General features: G+C 40.4%; 1 protein-coding gene across 14 annotated transcripts in view; it reads right to left on the bottom strand.

Annotated features, from left to right (window-relative positions):
* The window catches only part of MCTP1 (multiple C2 and transmembrane domain containing 1), a 175,046-nt gene that overhangs the window by 28,482 nt on the left and 129,969 nt on the right, over nt 1–16,595 (bottom strand). For 13 of the 14 annotated variants that reach the window (XM_083465204.1, XM_083465211.1, XM_083465210.1 and 10 more), the window contains one exon: nt 4,022–4,141. In XM_083465204.1, coding sequence (XP_083321330.1) covers nt 4,022–4,141 — 120 coding nt within the window. Of the gene's footprint in view, nt 1–4,021; nt 4,142–9,297; nt 9,604–16,595 lie in introns of those variants that run through there. The other variant, XM_083465215.1, reaches the window with a different exon arrangement.

The raw sequence follows: 16,595 nt of genomic DNA, 5'->3' as shown, positions 1-16,595 counted from the left end.
TGCAAATCTACACTTGTATGTATCTTTAATGAGTTTGTGTGCTGTTTCTCACATTTTTCACAAAGAACTATGCAGTATATTGAATGTTTATTTGAACTATGTCTCCATCTAAAGGATTTTAAAGTCCATTGTAATTTTCTTGTACACATATCCCCAAAATGCACATTTACAATTTCCCATAAATTCAAGTGAGATTTCAAAGTATGCATGATTAGGATAAATGAATTAATATACAGTGGTACCTCAGGTTAAGTACTTAATTCGTTCCGGAGGTCCGTTCTTAACCTGAAACCGTTCTTAACCTGAAGCACCACTTTAGCTAATGGGGCCTCCTGCTGCCTCCGCGCCACCAGAGCACAATTTCTGTTCTCATCCTGAAGCAAAGTTCTTAACCTGAAGCACTATTTCTGGGTTAGCGGAGTCTGTAACCTGAAGCGTATGTAACCTGAGGTACCACTGTAGTTTATCAAATGAGATTTTAGTATCATGGCACTGGGATCCTCAGTTAGGAACTTGGACCTTAGCAGTTAAGCATGTTTCACATAAACAGTTATGAACAAGTTGTTTCACTTCTTCCTATTAATACAGTGGTGCCTCACAAGACGAAAAGAATCTGTTCTGTGATTCTCTTCGTCTAGCGGTTTTTCGTCTTGCGAAGCAAGCCCATTGACGGATTAGCAGATTAGCGCTATTAGCGCTATTAGCGGCTTTTAGCGGCTTATCGTTTTATCGGATCAGCTGATAAGCGGCTTAGCGGCTTAGAAAAAGGGGGGGAGAGGGAAAAAACCCCGCAGGAACTCGCAAGACATTTTCGTCTTGCGAAGCAAGCTCATAGGAAATTCGTTTTGCGAAGCACCTCCAAAACGGAAAACTCTTTCGTCTAGCGAGTTTTCCGTCTTGCGAGGCATTCGTCTTGAAGGGCACCACTGTACCATTATATACAAGAGAATCCTAGCCAGGTCTACTCAGAAGTATGTCCTATTGCATTCAATCGGCTAGATAAAAGGGATAGGACTACAGGCCTTAGTTGGGAAGCTCAAACTTATGGCACGACTTCAGAGTCTGAGGGCACAAATGCATTGCCCAGCAGTCATAATAAGGATGAAGACATGCTTTACACAGTCAGCCTCAACTATGTGTTTACACATTCTATTGCTTGTGGGAGCAATATAGCATTTTCGCCCTGAAAGAAGACTGCCCCAAACATGGGGACTGCCCTGTTTGAAAACTAGCCTTCAGTCATGAGAAAAACACTGCATAAACACAGGAGGTGAGAGTTGAATTGCTCTAAGGGAACTTTATATGGGGGACAGGGAAGTGCAGTGCGTGAATGAGGAACTCTCTGTGGACTGCAGCACCAAACAAGTGTAGGAACTGGGACTTTGCATTGCAAAGATAAATGGGGAAGGCACATTGCCATCCTTTCTGCACAGAACTGCATCTTAATCAAATATTTATTAATTTGATAACTACCTTGAGATACTGGAAAAGCTGCAGCTAATTATGATAAACTGAAACCCCTCCCCACAAATGAATAATTTAAAAATAGTGTTCAACTGAGAAGCTGTGACCCACACCTGGGCTATATCAGTGGCACCACTGTTTTGTGTTGTACTTTCTATTTACATTACTAACAGAAAGAGTGGCAGAAACATAGGGAGAAGACTAAAATATATAACAGTTGTTTTATTGTCGAGTTTCAGAACTGGGGGTGGTGGTGACAGTTCAAAAACACATAGTGAGCTTTTGTAATCAGAGTCAAATATCCCTTTCAATTTCAGCTCAGCTCATAAATACTTTTGACCTATTCTAAGTTGAGTTCCATTCCGTTTCCTTTTCTCCAAGACTGACCTTCTAGAACAGGCATAGGCAAACTCCGGCCCTCCAGATGTTTGGGACTACAATTCCCACCATCCCTGACCACTGATCCTGTTAGCTAGGGATGATGGGAATTGTAGTCCCAAACATCTGGAGGGCCAAAGTTTGCCTATGCCTGTTCTAGAATGAGTGAAAGGAAAAGCGACCACAAAGGGGAGGCCCTTTGCAGGCCAAAGAGCTTTATCATTAGGAGAAATAAACAGAGTAGAAATAAAGAGAAATAAATATTTCTAAATAGAAATATCCCTATCTAGAACACGCTACTGAGGTCCTTCCCCGTAACTCAGTATCACCTATGTAATACACAACAAAGCATGTTTCTTTGAGAAGGCGAGTTCCAAAGAAGATGTTCCACAACTGAAGAAGCCCTGTTCCTTGTCCCACAAGGCAAACCCCTCACCACCATTTATTTATTTATTTTATTTTTGTAAATTACTGTAAAAAGGCAACCATTTTGTCTCTAGGCTGAGACAAAAAAAGATTAATGGTATTTGTTCTTGGACACGTAGCAACACTCAGAAATAAAAGAACATTTTAAGCCATTAGAAAATTAGCTAAAAATACTACAAAGTAGAACAAAGCATACGTATAGGTGGAAAATGTTTCCCTGCCACTTAAAAGTGACGAGACAAGATTGGTCCATCTGTCATAATCAGACAGCAACTTGGTGAATAATGTCATTGATCTGAAGCATTATTACAGACTCTCATGCTGGAATTGATTGGGAAACTGAGATTGTTATGTAGGAGAGGCATTCTATGGGCAAAGGCCTTCTGAGATGCTGCATTTTAATTTTCTTTAATGCATATCAGCATGTTAAAGAGGAATAAGAACAGAAAAGGAAGCTTGGTGAATCAAACCAATGATTCACCTAGCCCACCTTTCTGTTTCCTATTCTTGACTCCAGGAAGCACATGAAGGCTCAATACGGCCACTGTGGCTTATAGCCACTGAAATATAAAGACAACCTCCATGAATTTGGGTATGTTGGGCCAAGGAAATGCTGGACTCAGCCCTCTACGTACATGTGCTCCAAGGTACAGGTAACTTGCAACTTATTGTGAATGTCAAAATAACCCCTTAGAACCACCCCTGTAGGGGTAATCTTACCTTCCGGAGCTAGTGCACTGAATGGGTCTCATCCCCCAAGAAAGGCCTCCTAAACCCCAGTAAGCAAGGTGGAAAGCTTAAAAACTCTTTCCGCACTGGGAATATTTTTAAATTCTCCGCTTTCCTTATGTTCAGTTTGTGTGATTTCAACTGGCCATCCATCAGGTGCATAAAGTTGAAACTGTGTAAGTTAAATGCGCCCAAGCTGCAAGTTACCTGTACTCATAAATGCTTCTAACTGCAGCAACCATTTTACACGCACCCAACTGACAGGTGTCCGCCTACACAGGGGTCTTTTTGGACTCAGAAGGCGGCAGAATGGTGGCAGAACAGGGTGGGCTTATGTGTAATCTGCCAACACGTGCAAGGATCAGGAACTGAACCCCTGTGCAAAATGGTAGCTGCCTGTACATAATTATTATCTACCATCTATTAACTGGACTTCAGCTAGTCACTTATTGCTGTGTTTTATAAAATTAGACCAATACTCTTTAATAAATATGCATTTGTTATTTGATCAGCATACAGCACTGTTTTTCTGTCAACCGGAGCCATCTATTCTCATGTGCTTTTAGTTTCCCCTTGCACTTCCAAGTCTAGATTGTGTTGCCCTGCCACTGTCAGCGCTGTTGGGTTCCCAGACTCTGCCCTGAACCCCACCCATTGTCCCCATTTTCATCAAAGAAGTGCTGGAAGGAGGTACATGCCAAGATTTTATGTTCCGGCATCCACAACTTTGCACCAGGTCTCTGGTGTTTTCCACAGTTTCCTTGGGATTTTAAGAAGGTTGGCAGCAATTCATGAAAGGTCCTCATATTTATGGGGTCTCTTATTTGGATGTTCAACTTCTTATTATGGCAAGGAGTGTGGTAGAACTGCAAAGCCTAAGAGGCAATCACTTAATGTCTCTCTAGGAGTGAACCAACACCCAAATAGGCTTATTGCTTAAATTCCACTTCAAAGTTCTGCCTCCGTGAAGAGAAGGGTCTTCTGCCCTCTGCCCCCGCAGCAAAAAAGTTTAAGAGACACTTACCGTATCACGTTGTCTATTATCTTTCCCTGAAATGATCAGGAAGTAGTTCCACACCAACAGTAGCAACAGTGTTAGAGGAATCATGTACAGCTCAAAATTCCAGGTCACAAAGAGGAACAGCTGGAACCAAAGAGAACAAAAAGGTATTCAGATTTCCTTGAATGACAATATGCAAAATAGAGTATTATACACTAAAATTTCCCATTTCTGGCACAGAAAAAATATATTAAACATGTCCTTAAATCTGTTGCTTTCAGCAGTTCTTACACAGGGCAACCCACTTTATCTCAGGCAAAAAGAAAAAATTGATACTTTTCAAAGCCTAGAGTTTAGACACCGTTTCTCTCATAGCAGCAGAGCCATCTGTGAATTTTGTAATTTTGGCAAAGAAGTGTCCCAAAGCTTTAAGGACTCACGCAAGACAATGTTTTCAATGTTGTTAACATTAGTAGCAGCAGCAGCAGCAGCAGCCTGCCACCATGATCCTTCCAAGGATTCATGTGAGGGCAGTCAAGTATTGAGAAACTTACAGGCTTCTTGGGAAGTGTACTTTAAACAGTACAGGTTCAGAAGTCAACAGGAACAACTGAGACCAGCATTTGGATTACTACTGGGATAGGAAAGTAGCTTTGGAGCCCTAACAACTGAGCTTGGATAACAATGCAGATGTTAGCAAATAAAACTTGAGTCTTCTGTAGCCACATTAACACTAAAGAGATTATAAATTTTGCAGTTCATTTGTTCACATGAGCTGATATAAGAAATCTTTTCAGAAGTGAAACAAGGCACAAGTATTTGAAAACAAATATAGTCCCCTCCCTAGTTCACTGTAATTAAGAACAGATTAGTCGATTAACAAAAATATTATAACAACTACCAATCGCACAGAAGACTTAAAGAAGCAGACTTAAAAGAAATGTTTACTTGTGTTAAAACATATTTTCATGGAAAAACCCACGAGGCAGATTCATTTTATTTTAAAATATTACTGCTTAATATATAAATTTCCATAAGTGGTGTACAGCAAATGAGAAAATGTATTACAAACATATACAGACGCTATCTTAGAAGATATTCTTCTGCCTCTTTTTCAGAGAAGGCCTCTTAACATGGTGCCTGCCATGCATCTTATTTAAGGGTGACTTTTATTTATATGCAAGTGTCTGCAGATATAATCAATGAATTCATCTATTAAAACTTATGGATAATTAATTAATTAATATGTGGGAAGCGACATAACACCTCTGCAATGGTATAAAGCAGATTATAATCCTAAAATTATACTACTGCCTGTTTATGAGACAAAATTGGAGGACATCTCTTGATAGGGATGATGCCTCCTTGGAGAATGCTTTCAGTATGAAGGTTCTCCAAAACACTGAGAGGAACAAGGAATGGGGGTGGGGGGCAGAGGAAGCCTGCCTTGGCTTAGGAAACTGCTCTGATATGTCCCTTGTCAAGGAATATCCTCCGGGCTCATCTCACAAAAATGTAAACGTGTTCTTACTATGAATTTCTGTTTGGAGATCTAGTATGTTCCACCCTCCACTCCTGCCTCTACCAACAATCTTGATGAGTGTGGGTTATGCCTTCTGTTGCTGCCTCACATACTGTGAGGGCTTCCTTTCCCTTCCTTAGGTTTTTGCTCCTTAATTGAGATTTCTGTCTTTTCTTGTTAGGGCAAGTTCTATTGTTTCTTCTGTCTCCTTTGTTAGTTCCCCGTTTTCTTTCCTGTTATCCGTAGCATTGTAACAGTTAGGTTCCAGTCATCAATGTGGTTCCGTTTAGGGGTCGGGGAGTTGTCCACTCTGCCAGTTGGTCTGGTGAAAGAGGATTCCTCCTCCTCCTAGAGAGGAGGCAAAAGGCCTGCCTGATCTTTCCAGCAGAAGGCATCATCTCTATCAAGGAATGTCCTCCATCCTTATTTCCAAACAGAAATTCACAGTCAATGTTGCTGTTGTTGTTGTTGTTAACCCACTCTTCACTGAATTGTTCAATTCCACATAACAACGAAATAAATAATAATAAATATAAACAGAAAAAATACAAAACATATAGAACCCATAAAAACAAGACCAATAAATAAAAAAAAAATTAACAGCTACGTTTAAAAAAAGAAAACAACTCAATGCACAGATGACTTGCCTCCTCATGAGCAGTCATGCTTCACCCTTTTCAGTTATTACCATAAAGTAGACCATAACCTATGAAGCAAATAGGCGTTTAAAAAAGAAGGAAGTGTAACGGCTATATCCTTTATAACACTATGGAAACGTAGGCATAATGTGGTAGTCTGGGTTCAGATTCATTTTATGATATTTCTGGGAACCAATGATCACATAATTCTAATACATTTAGAACATCCAAAATGATCTGCACCAAGCCCAAGTCCAAAATAAAACCATACATGCTAAAATGTATAAAATGGAAAAAATGTATAAAATGTGGGAGTCTAGACTCACAAAAAACACCCTTTAATTCTTAAAATTGTAGAATGATTCTTGTCCAGCCATTTTAAACACACCTGTGCAAATAGAACGCTACCTTGTTTTTAATAAGAGATAAATACACAGGACTGCATTGTTGCTGGGCAACCTAAGATTTCAACTTTAAATGAAGGATCACAACCAATGGAGAAAGAGCTAATAATAAAAGATGCATCATTTTCATATATTTAATTACAACATCTTTGAGAAAAAAATGAAATGAAATTGATGCTGAAACCAGCCACACAAAGCACTTGATTCAATCTTCTGTGAGATTAGTATCAGCTGTTTTTTTAGAATTTGTGCTCCTTTCTTGCAGCTACATCAGTAAACCTGGTGATGATCATGCAGTCAAAGCAGATATGATTATACAGTGACATCACTGGGGACAAACAATGCCTGGAGTACAGGGGGAGGGAATAACAGCTCATCTGGGACTCCGGGTGGGAAACGTTTTGATGCATGCCGCAGCCGTGGTGGGTCTAGGTAGGCCTTCATCATCTGGTGTAGCAAGGGGAGGAGATGGTTACCAGCTACCATTCACCCCCAGCCACAACGATCCTCTCAGGTATGGGCGGGCAGCGCCCACAGAACCAATCAGTGGCAGGGGCTTGGGAGCTGTGCACAGCCTGTGCTTGGCCTATTTAAGGTGGCAGCCAAGTGCAGGTCACCCACTTGGCTGTTTGTGGGCCGGGGGAACAATGCCTGAACGCAGTACAGGAGGAAGGAAGGAATTCCTCTTGCAGAGGCACCTGAGCTAACATTCCATCCAGTCACTATCCCATGGCAGTGGCTACAAGTTCCTCTCTGGGAGCCTGCATGTGTCATGCAAACTAGGCCTTAACATAATTCTGTCAGCTCAACCCACCCACCTTCATACCTGGAGACTATAGTGGCAATTTTTGCTCTTCTGAAAATGTCTCTACTGTGAGATTTTTCTAAAGTACAAAAAAAAGTGTAAAATAAGTGACAGTGTCTTGTGGCACCTTAAAGACTTAATGGAACGTAGAGTGGAATAGCTTTAGCATAATTCTCATTGGATTAAGAAGGTTCTTGCCTATGTTCACAGCAAAAAGATCTTAGCCACTTACAGCAAAAAACATATTCCTCTATCAAAGATCGTGCTACAATTAAGTGTGGTAGTAGTACATCACCTTCATAGACCTGATGAAGGCCTTTGACCTCATCAGCCAAAAAGGACTCTTCATACTGCTCAATAAGACAGGATGCCCACCTAAGCTCCACAATATAATTGTGTCCTTCCACGAGAACATCCATGGCACCTTCCAATATGATACTCCGATGCCTTCTCTATAAAGAGTGCTGTGAAACAGAGCTGTGTTTCTGCTCCAACTCTCTTTGGCATATACTTTGCCTTGTTGCTCTGTTCTGCCTTCAGCTCAACTGAAGATGGTGTGTACTTCCATTCAAGGAACAACGGGGGTCTGTTCAACCTGGCACAGCATTTACAGCGCACTTCCAGGAAGCTCTACAGCCCAAGCTGTAAATGATTTTGTTTCCCTAGATTCCACCATAACCAGCAACTTCTCCATCAATGCTGAGCTGGACAAGCATATTGTCAAGGCAGCCACAGCAGTGGCTCACCTCTTGAAGAGGGTTGGGGATAATGTGATGCTAACAACCAATACCAAGGTAATGGTCTACCATGCTTGTATGTTGAGCACACACTGCTTTATGGAAGTCAGACAAGGAATTAGTGATACAGAAAGCTGTACACCATTAATTTGGGCTGCAGATAGAGACTTTTTCTTCCTCTTTTTTGTGTACAATGCAATCCTCAGTTGAGGGGGAACAAAGTGTCTCGGAGATCATCATCATTATGTGAATATTTACAGATTTCTCTGTTAAATATGCTGTTTTCACTTCTGTCTGACTTTTGCCAATATGAAAGTTACTACAGTGGCATGAATTTTTCATCGGTAATTCGTGGACTGTTAATGTGATGCTTGTATCTACAGACTCTGGGGCTTGCATTGTGGAATTGTCAGTATTTTCAAAGCAAAGTCACAGCACTTTCATCTTTAACTTCTATAAAATGATGTGAAATGTCTTTACACGATTGTAAGTGGGAAAACGGAAGGGGTGGGAACCCAAATTTATATTAAAACAAGAAATTCTGCAAAACTTCTAGGGCCTTAGCTAAAAGCAGACTTCACTGATGTTGACAAATCTGCCAAGGTAAATTTGTTTTGATTAGGTGGCTCCATCAACTTTGCAGTTCTTCATGTGGAATATCTTCAGTTAATGTTTCATACTAAAATTGGATAAGCCGAAGAACATCAAATGAATCCTGCCTAATACTGGAAGGAAATTTTATGCGTTTAGTTGTACCATAATGGCCGCTTACCCTGCTCCGGTGGACAGTGGTTGCAAACCCTCGCGAGCTGCCCTCCATTCCCAGGGCTGCAAGGAGTCACGTCCCAGCAACAAGCTGTTGCAAATTCCCTGTCCGATTGCACTGCAGGGTGGGATAGCCCTCCAAGTCTAAAGTTTAAACTGGCCAATCATAAGCAGCCAATTGGACAGAGTCTGGCCAGTGGACCTGAGCGTGGAAGTTCTCGCTCTGGGCTGCCAGCTAAGGATAAAAGGATAAGGATAAAAGCCGACTACACCTAGCGCTTGAAGCTCACGTTGGATCTAACTTTCTTCAAGCCAAGATCACATGCCTTAATTGTCAACTCAGGTATAAGACAAGCATGAACTTTTCATGTGAGGTTTAGTGTTTAATATTGTAAACCAGAAGTATTCTGTATGTGGGTTTTTTTAAAAAAAGGTTTCATTCTGTTCCACTTGCTATCAATATTTAAATTAAAGTTGCAGTTTTAATAAACTGCATTTATTTTATTCTTAAACTTTTCATAGAGTTTTAGATGGCTGCCAGCTTCTATATAACGAAGTGCAATATAACACTTGATACATACATGTAACCTTTCATTATTGTGAAGTCTGAAGGGGAAAGTGGCTACCATGTTTAAAGGAAAAGTGTATTGGAACACGACTTGAAATGGGGTGAGATTAAATGCTTTCCAAATTTCAAATCTTCCTCCTATATCTTCTCGTGCCACCTGTAGCTACCTGTTTTTAAAAAAGATAGATAAATCTTTGTTTACAACAAATTGAGAATTTCTATAGGTCCTAGCTTTGGAGAGAGGAAAAATACTGGTTCAATGACAAAGGTTACCAAGTTATCAAAATTCCAGAGTTTTTGTGTGTTGGAATCCATTTGTCTCTGGAGACCATAGAGGAGTCCATCTGAGAGTTACAGCAACTGCTGTGGCTGTAGAGACCAAAACGGGAGAGACATGCTTTGTTGCACTGGGGCAAATGAGCTCTGTTTCACAACGCTCTTTATAAGGACGGTGTCAGAGGATAAGCCATCATACTGGATGGTGCCATGCATGTTCTTGTGGAAGGACGCAACCATATTGTGTATTGCTGTTCTGGCAGTGTTGATCCGAGGCCACACTTTCTGCTTTGTGCCATGGGTTCTCTTTATATACTCGATATAATCTTAACATTTACATAAGAAAATGCTCAAGGACACATAATTTTCATATGCATATGGTTGGATAAGAGTCTATTAATATATGCTCATCACAGCCATTTCAGGTAGATGATTTCTTCAAAGAGTTAGTGATCTTTCATACATTACTAAGTTGACAAACATTTTTAAGAATCCAAGTAGAATACACACATTGCAGTCAACGTGGCACTTAACTGCAGTTCAGTACTCATTTACTCACTCAGATTTACAGTCCCAACCAAGAGGAGCTGGCATTATTTTTCATGGTAGAAATACACTAGTATCAAATTGCAGCTGGCTTGCATTAATGACTGGATCAAATAATGTCTAAGTAGTAAAGGTTTCAGGTTCATTGAAGCTTATCTCTTTTTAGTACTCAATTTCCCCCAACAGAGTTGCCAATTGTTTCTTGGGCCTTTGTCTTGGTCATTTTACCTAGCAGACCATTCTGTACATTAATTATTTGCTAAACGAACACATTACTCTTATAGCCCATTCTCAATTTGTTTTTTGCTTTATTATTATGTACGACTTGAAAGTCAAGTTATGTTTTCAATGTAGTGCTGATGTGAGGGGTAATCACAATCTATAAGAAGTTATTGTGTAATTCAATTATGTCCCTATTAAGCTTTCGGAAAAAACCCTCTCATTATCCATGCCTTTCAGGTTGGAGAGCTTTCTGATTCTTTGTGGCTTGTAAAGTTCCTTAACAATTGTCCAACAAAGTTACAAAACTTAAGTGCTCTCTTTAATTTAGAAGGATCCTGATGCAAAGCAACATTTTAGGTGTTTTTTAAAAGAGCACTTTCAACAAATTGGCGGTACTTTTGTATTCCAGAAAGTATTTGTTTTATGGCATCATACACTGATTTAGTTCCAAATTACAAAAAGATAGTTTCAGGTAAAACAAAAAGCTGCAAGTCATGAGCACAAATCTGTAAGCTTTAGCCTCCAATTTTCAGATTCATTCCTGGGGGTGGACATGCTTGAACAGATTCTTCTGGCTCTGAATGCTTACTTGGACATTCCATTTGAAACTCATGTAAGGTGCTTCCAATTAAATTGTGTTTAATTTTTACTTACAGCATTTTATTGTTTGCTTAATATAAAAAATACTGTATGCCTTGGATTGGTCTGTTGAGTCATTTAGGTATTAAAACAGGGCCTGTGTTAGCGTTGAGTCAGAGAATATTAACTTTGCAAGTCACTGATTCAGTCAACAGCTGCAAATAACTTCAGTTTTGGGGGCATACAAGTTTTCATGCAAAAGCCTTTGCTTTTTAAGTACTTGACTATTCAAGAACGTCACCTTTCAAATTACTGTTTCGATGCTGGAGTTAATTTCTACATCTGCTTACTTGACATTTCAACATATGTTGGCAAATATTATTTACAATAATAAATCAGAAAAAACTAGAACCCTTTTACATGCTACATATAAGTGGCACATTGGCAAAGAATTTGACTCAAAATTACACGGCAGTACATTTAGCCAGTTCTGTCCAATTCTGCAGCTAAATTTATATGGAACATGTTATTTATAAAAATACAGCTTGACAACCCTGTTCCTCCTCCCTCCCATCATGGAAGTCAGGGTGGCATGTTTTAGTTGATACTTCCAGGATCAGTGGATCTTGCCTCTGCATACCAGTCACTGGGGAATAGCAGCAGGAGAATGCAGTGGACTCATGCCTTGCTTGTGGGTTTCCCACAGGCTGGCTAGCTGCTGTGGGGAACAGGATCCTGAACTAGATGGGGCTTTGGTCTGATCCTGCAGGATTCTTCTCATCTTATTACACAGACACAGACCTACTTATCTGCCAGGGACTGGGCAGAGGAGCGGGAGGAATGGTGGATACCACCTCCCCAGCCTGAACCTTCCAGAGAAGAGGAAGACAGTATAGATTTACAACAGTGGTTTTTGGGAGGTCACAGCTCAGAGGCTGCAGAGGGGAGAATATAGGAAATATGGGGAGAGGAGCAGGAAGAAGAAGAAGCACCAGGGTAGAGACAGCTGACAGACTCAGCATCTTTAGAAAGCATTCCAGACCTACAGTCTCCCAGAACCCAGAGGGCATTGAAAGTAGGAGAGGCAGAAAGAACAGATCAGCCAACGTAGGGATGACATATAATAGGAGAGGGGTAGGGCTTTACTCGGAGCAACACCATTACTGTGAGAGGCCCCTTTTCTGAGCCTCTCTCTGTGGATATTGAATAAAATACGTGGTAAGAACTCTCCTTGTTTATCTAATTCTTGGCTGCCAACTGTGGGAGGGATCTGATTCCCTGACATCTGTAGGGATATGACTGAGATCTCTTGATACCCCCCTTGCATTACCTGTACATTCTCTGGACAGCACAGTCTGACTAGACTGTCAATGGGTTTCTTATTCCTTGATTAGTTCACACTATTTACTTAGCACAAACTTCAGAGAAACATACTTTGGGGACGACGACTAGATGATACAAGAAATGTGTTATTGGATGTTTTGTTTTAAAGTAGTCATGGGAGGGGGCAACGAGGATTAAGATGATACATGGGCGATGAATCTTCACTCGTAAATCCCCACCCGAAACTTGCTTCTCGAAGTTTCTGTTTGCCCCATGAATAGCAGCAACGCTCCAGAAACAAATAGTGGATGGCAAGAAATTCATAAGGAGTGCACTGGGTGGGGGCAAGGCTTTAAACCCATTCCCCATAGTCCCAATCAGGGTCACTCTGATTGTCTTCCATTTCCTTTTTAAATGCAAATATGTATTTCTCCTAGTAAGTCTTTGGATTCAGCTAAATTATGTCCAGAATTGGAAATTCTACATTGCTTACAAATGATTTCCAGTTTTCATCTCTTCACATTACAGAATAAAACAAAGGAATTCAGAAAATTAAGGCAGTTAAAGAGCTGTACAAGGCGGAACAGCAACAAATGTTCATTTTACAAACCGTGTAGCTTGTATTGTGTATATTCAGAAGTGTAAAAAGTAAAGGATTCAGAGTTTTGAAAAATCTCAGCTGTGTTTTTCTTTAAATAAAAAGTAACAAGATTATAATGCTGCCGTTCATGATCAAGTTACTTCTAAATGATTTGGACTACAATTATTGTCAAATGCAGTCAGAAAACCTGTAGTGGCTGGGGCAGATGGAAGTCTCTGTCCAAAACATCTGGAAGGATATTCTAATGCGTATACCTATGGAGACTAGCAAAACCAAACCAACATTACTTGCAAAATACCCATAAGCAGGACAAATGCTGTACAGAATTTCCAGCAATCTTAGAAGCTTCAGTGACTTCTGTTCCATTCACTTCCCCATAAATGCAAACTATACATATTTGCATATTGTAAACCAATTCCACAGTTCAGCTTTCCTTAGCAAAAAAACAACAAAAAACCTTGTTTATTTAGTGCAGAATACACACGACCCAGCATGATAGCACAAGACCTTCATCCAAAGGGATAGTTTTGGAATGAAAGTAAGTGCTTAGAAAAAGGACTTTTCAATGTTTTGTGCTGATCATTTCATTTCCCTTGAAAACTACAGGTGTGCTTGTGAAGCCTAGCAGATATACAAGTATCTACATAAATGGCACCCCAGATTTAGTAAGTAACAAGCAACATTTCACTATCATACCTGTATTAATAAGGCTTGTGTTCACAGGCAGGTAAAGAATAAATCTGAAATGCAACTGAACAGTCTTTTTTATTTTATGGTAAATTGTGCATACAAGACTAACACAACCATCATTTACATGGCATACCATCCTTAGCAGTGGCACCAAATCTTTCCAGTAAAATGCACCTATGCAACCCCCCCCCCCCGTTATTGCCTTTATTGGGCTTACCCTTGAACTAAAGCCATTCTTCTGAAACCTCTTCTGTTGCATTGTTCCTAAAACTCACTGGCCCTGGTCTGGCAATATACCTATTAAATTTCCATGACTCAGTGATGTAGAAAATTATTAGTATGCAAAGCTGTGCTAAGTATCCTAGAGAAGGGATGTCCAACAGGTCAACCACAATCAACAGGTTGATCCCCGGTTGTTATAAGTCGACCGTGGGCTCATTTTGTCTGTGGTTGAAAAGGCCCTGCCCCCTCCCTCTTTCCTTTATCTGTGCGTGATTTCAAGAGTGGATGACCTGCCCCCCCCCAAATGGGTAGATAACTGCCAGCTTTTCATTCTGTGAGTAGATCATAGTCTCTTCAGAGTTGGACAACCCTGTCCTAGAGGGTTAGAACTGCCCTTGCCCAGCTATAGTATAATTACATCAAAATGTAATTACTGGACACTTTTAACAATTCATGACTGGGGTCTCCTTCAGAAGCCAGCAGATGGGCACTTGGATCTCACTTCAGCTTCTGGTGATGGGACAGCACCCCCACCCAAACCCTAGAAATTAATTAATGGTAGGATTTTGATTATCTGGAGTACTGAAGGGAAGATTGGAGGTCAGTGGAAAAGCAGACGCTTCTTTCCAAGCCAGGGTCTCACTTGGGATAGAGGCACTAACATGACAAAAGGGGGTGATGGCCCACCTGACAGCCTCTGCAGACATAGGTTGTGATGGTGATGGGGTGTGGTTTCAAAGTAACAGGAAATGTTTTAAGCAAGGTGTGCTGGGGAAAAGAAGAGAGAAGAAGAAAGACTGGGATCCATCTTGGGTAGGCAGGCTGAAGGCTGGCTGGGAGAGATGGCTTGGACTCCAGGGCTGCACTGCTGTGAGGGACAAGCCCCTCTTGAAATGACCATGCTGTAAGATCTGGACTCCCTCCACGTGCACTTAAGGTGTAATTAGGTGAATAAACTACATTTCTTAAAGCTACGACAGTCTCTGCTGTGTCTCAATTCTCCAAAGGAACATAGACCTTGGGTGAGTGTCTGGACTCCCCTGGAATTTTGCAGAGAGTGGACGTGGCACCCAACTTTTATAACAATCTGAACAGAAAGAGTGCAGCACCAACTTCAAGTACCCAAGCCCACTCCCTTGCCTGTGAGTTTGAAATATGTTATGCCCCCAAATCTAGTTTAGCTTGAGGACACTGTCCCACATCATTTTACCCATCCCTGGTGTATGAAAGGGGTTGTGTGTGAAAAATGTTGATTTTAGAGCTTTTGAAGCAACTGAAAAAGCAGTCGAAAGGGAACCTGTGATATGATGTAAAGGCTTAGCTACACTTCTTGAAACAGCTGTCAAAACACCTTTTGATTCTGTGCTTCTTGCGTGGCTTCCTGTACTATTATTTATAGGTCGCCTCTCTTTCCAAAGGCAACTGAGGCAACATACAATATTAAAACCTCTCAACTAATGCCAGGAGGAAGGTTCCTTCAGCAGCTCATATTCAGGTAATCCCTACAGGATGGTAACCCAGACTGGTGAACTTGCCAGAGCAGTAGATATTAGAGCCTACATATTTAATGTTTGTGTTGCACAAATCATCTTAGAAGCGCAAAGAACAGTTGGCTGAGACTCCAATCATGCTTGGGAGTCTGATGGGCAGAGGTGGGGATTCAAACTCTTCCTCTTAGTGTGGTTCTGATGAAAAATGCCCTGCCCCCACTGCAATGAAGGGATTCATGCAATTCCCTACATGGAAGCTACTTTTGTGTAGAAAATGCAACATGCATGATGCCGTGTGATCACAGTTCAATATAAGGTAGCTCTATAGTGTCAGAGACAGAGGAAAACAATCTGGAGATTCTTGCAAAACAGGAAATATAAATGGCTAGCCCCAGTTGGAAATCTGAACCACACTAATAGCATTGAAACTTGTACAATTTATGCTGGAGGCAATAAAATCAGTGATGAATGCAGTGATATAGTACCATTGCCCAAAAACCAGGTTCTTTTAGTTTTTTGAATATTTACAGTGTTTCAGATATGCACCTAGAGATTTACCTGCAGCTTTAAAAAAAGATGTAGAAAGCACAGAAACATAACACAAGCAAAATTCTACTGATAGAATGTATGTTCTATCAAAGTGCATTGTGAAATAGTCTAATGCAAATATATTGCCATGCTATTACACTAATCAAACTGTGTATCTATAGTGTCAAAAGCGCCTCTTCTAAATCATACAACTACTACTATTCCAGATATTTTAGTCATATATTATTCAACATGAACAAATGTAGAATTACACACACGCATACATAGCGTTCTGACTAGATGTACTAAACTGAAATGTTTCAGTCACGAGAATTTTTTATCATGTTTCACAAAGTTGGTGTAGAGGAAAAGAAAATTACTGAAAACAGTCTCAAAGTACTGTTTATATTTTAATTGAATCTGTTCCCTATAAATCTAATTAAACTAGATATGAGGACTTTGTCTGGCATTCTCACAACAAATTTCTAAAATCCCCGTTCTTGGTTTTGCTCTCAGTTTCATCAGTCAGACCCTCCCAAAACCAACACAGATTTATTCTGAAAGACAGATTTTGAGGACAGTAACAATTTTACTATCAGCGATTTGTAAAATGAGACCACAAAAGAGCAAACCCCTCTGATCCATGTTTAGGCCAAGAACAGCTAAGAAATTGTTACAAAGA

Source organism: Podarcis liolepis, assembly GCF_965112155.1.
Source record: "Podarcis liolepis genome assembly, chromosome: 11".
NCBI classification, from domain to species: domain Eukaryota; kingdom Metazoa; phylum Chordata; class Lepidosauria; order Squamata; family Lacertidae; genus Podarcis; species Podarcis liolepis.
Note: the sequence above shows the minus strand (reverse complement) of the source record. Positions and strands in the feature narration are given on the sequence as shown.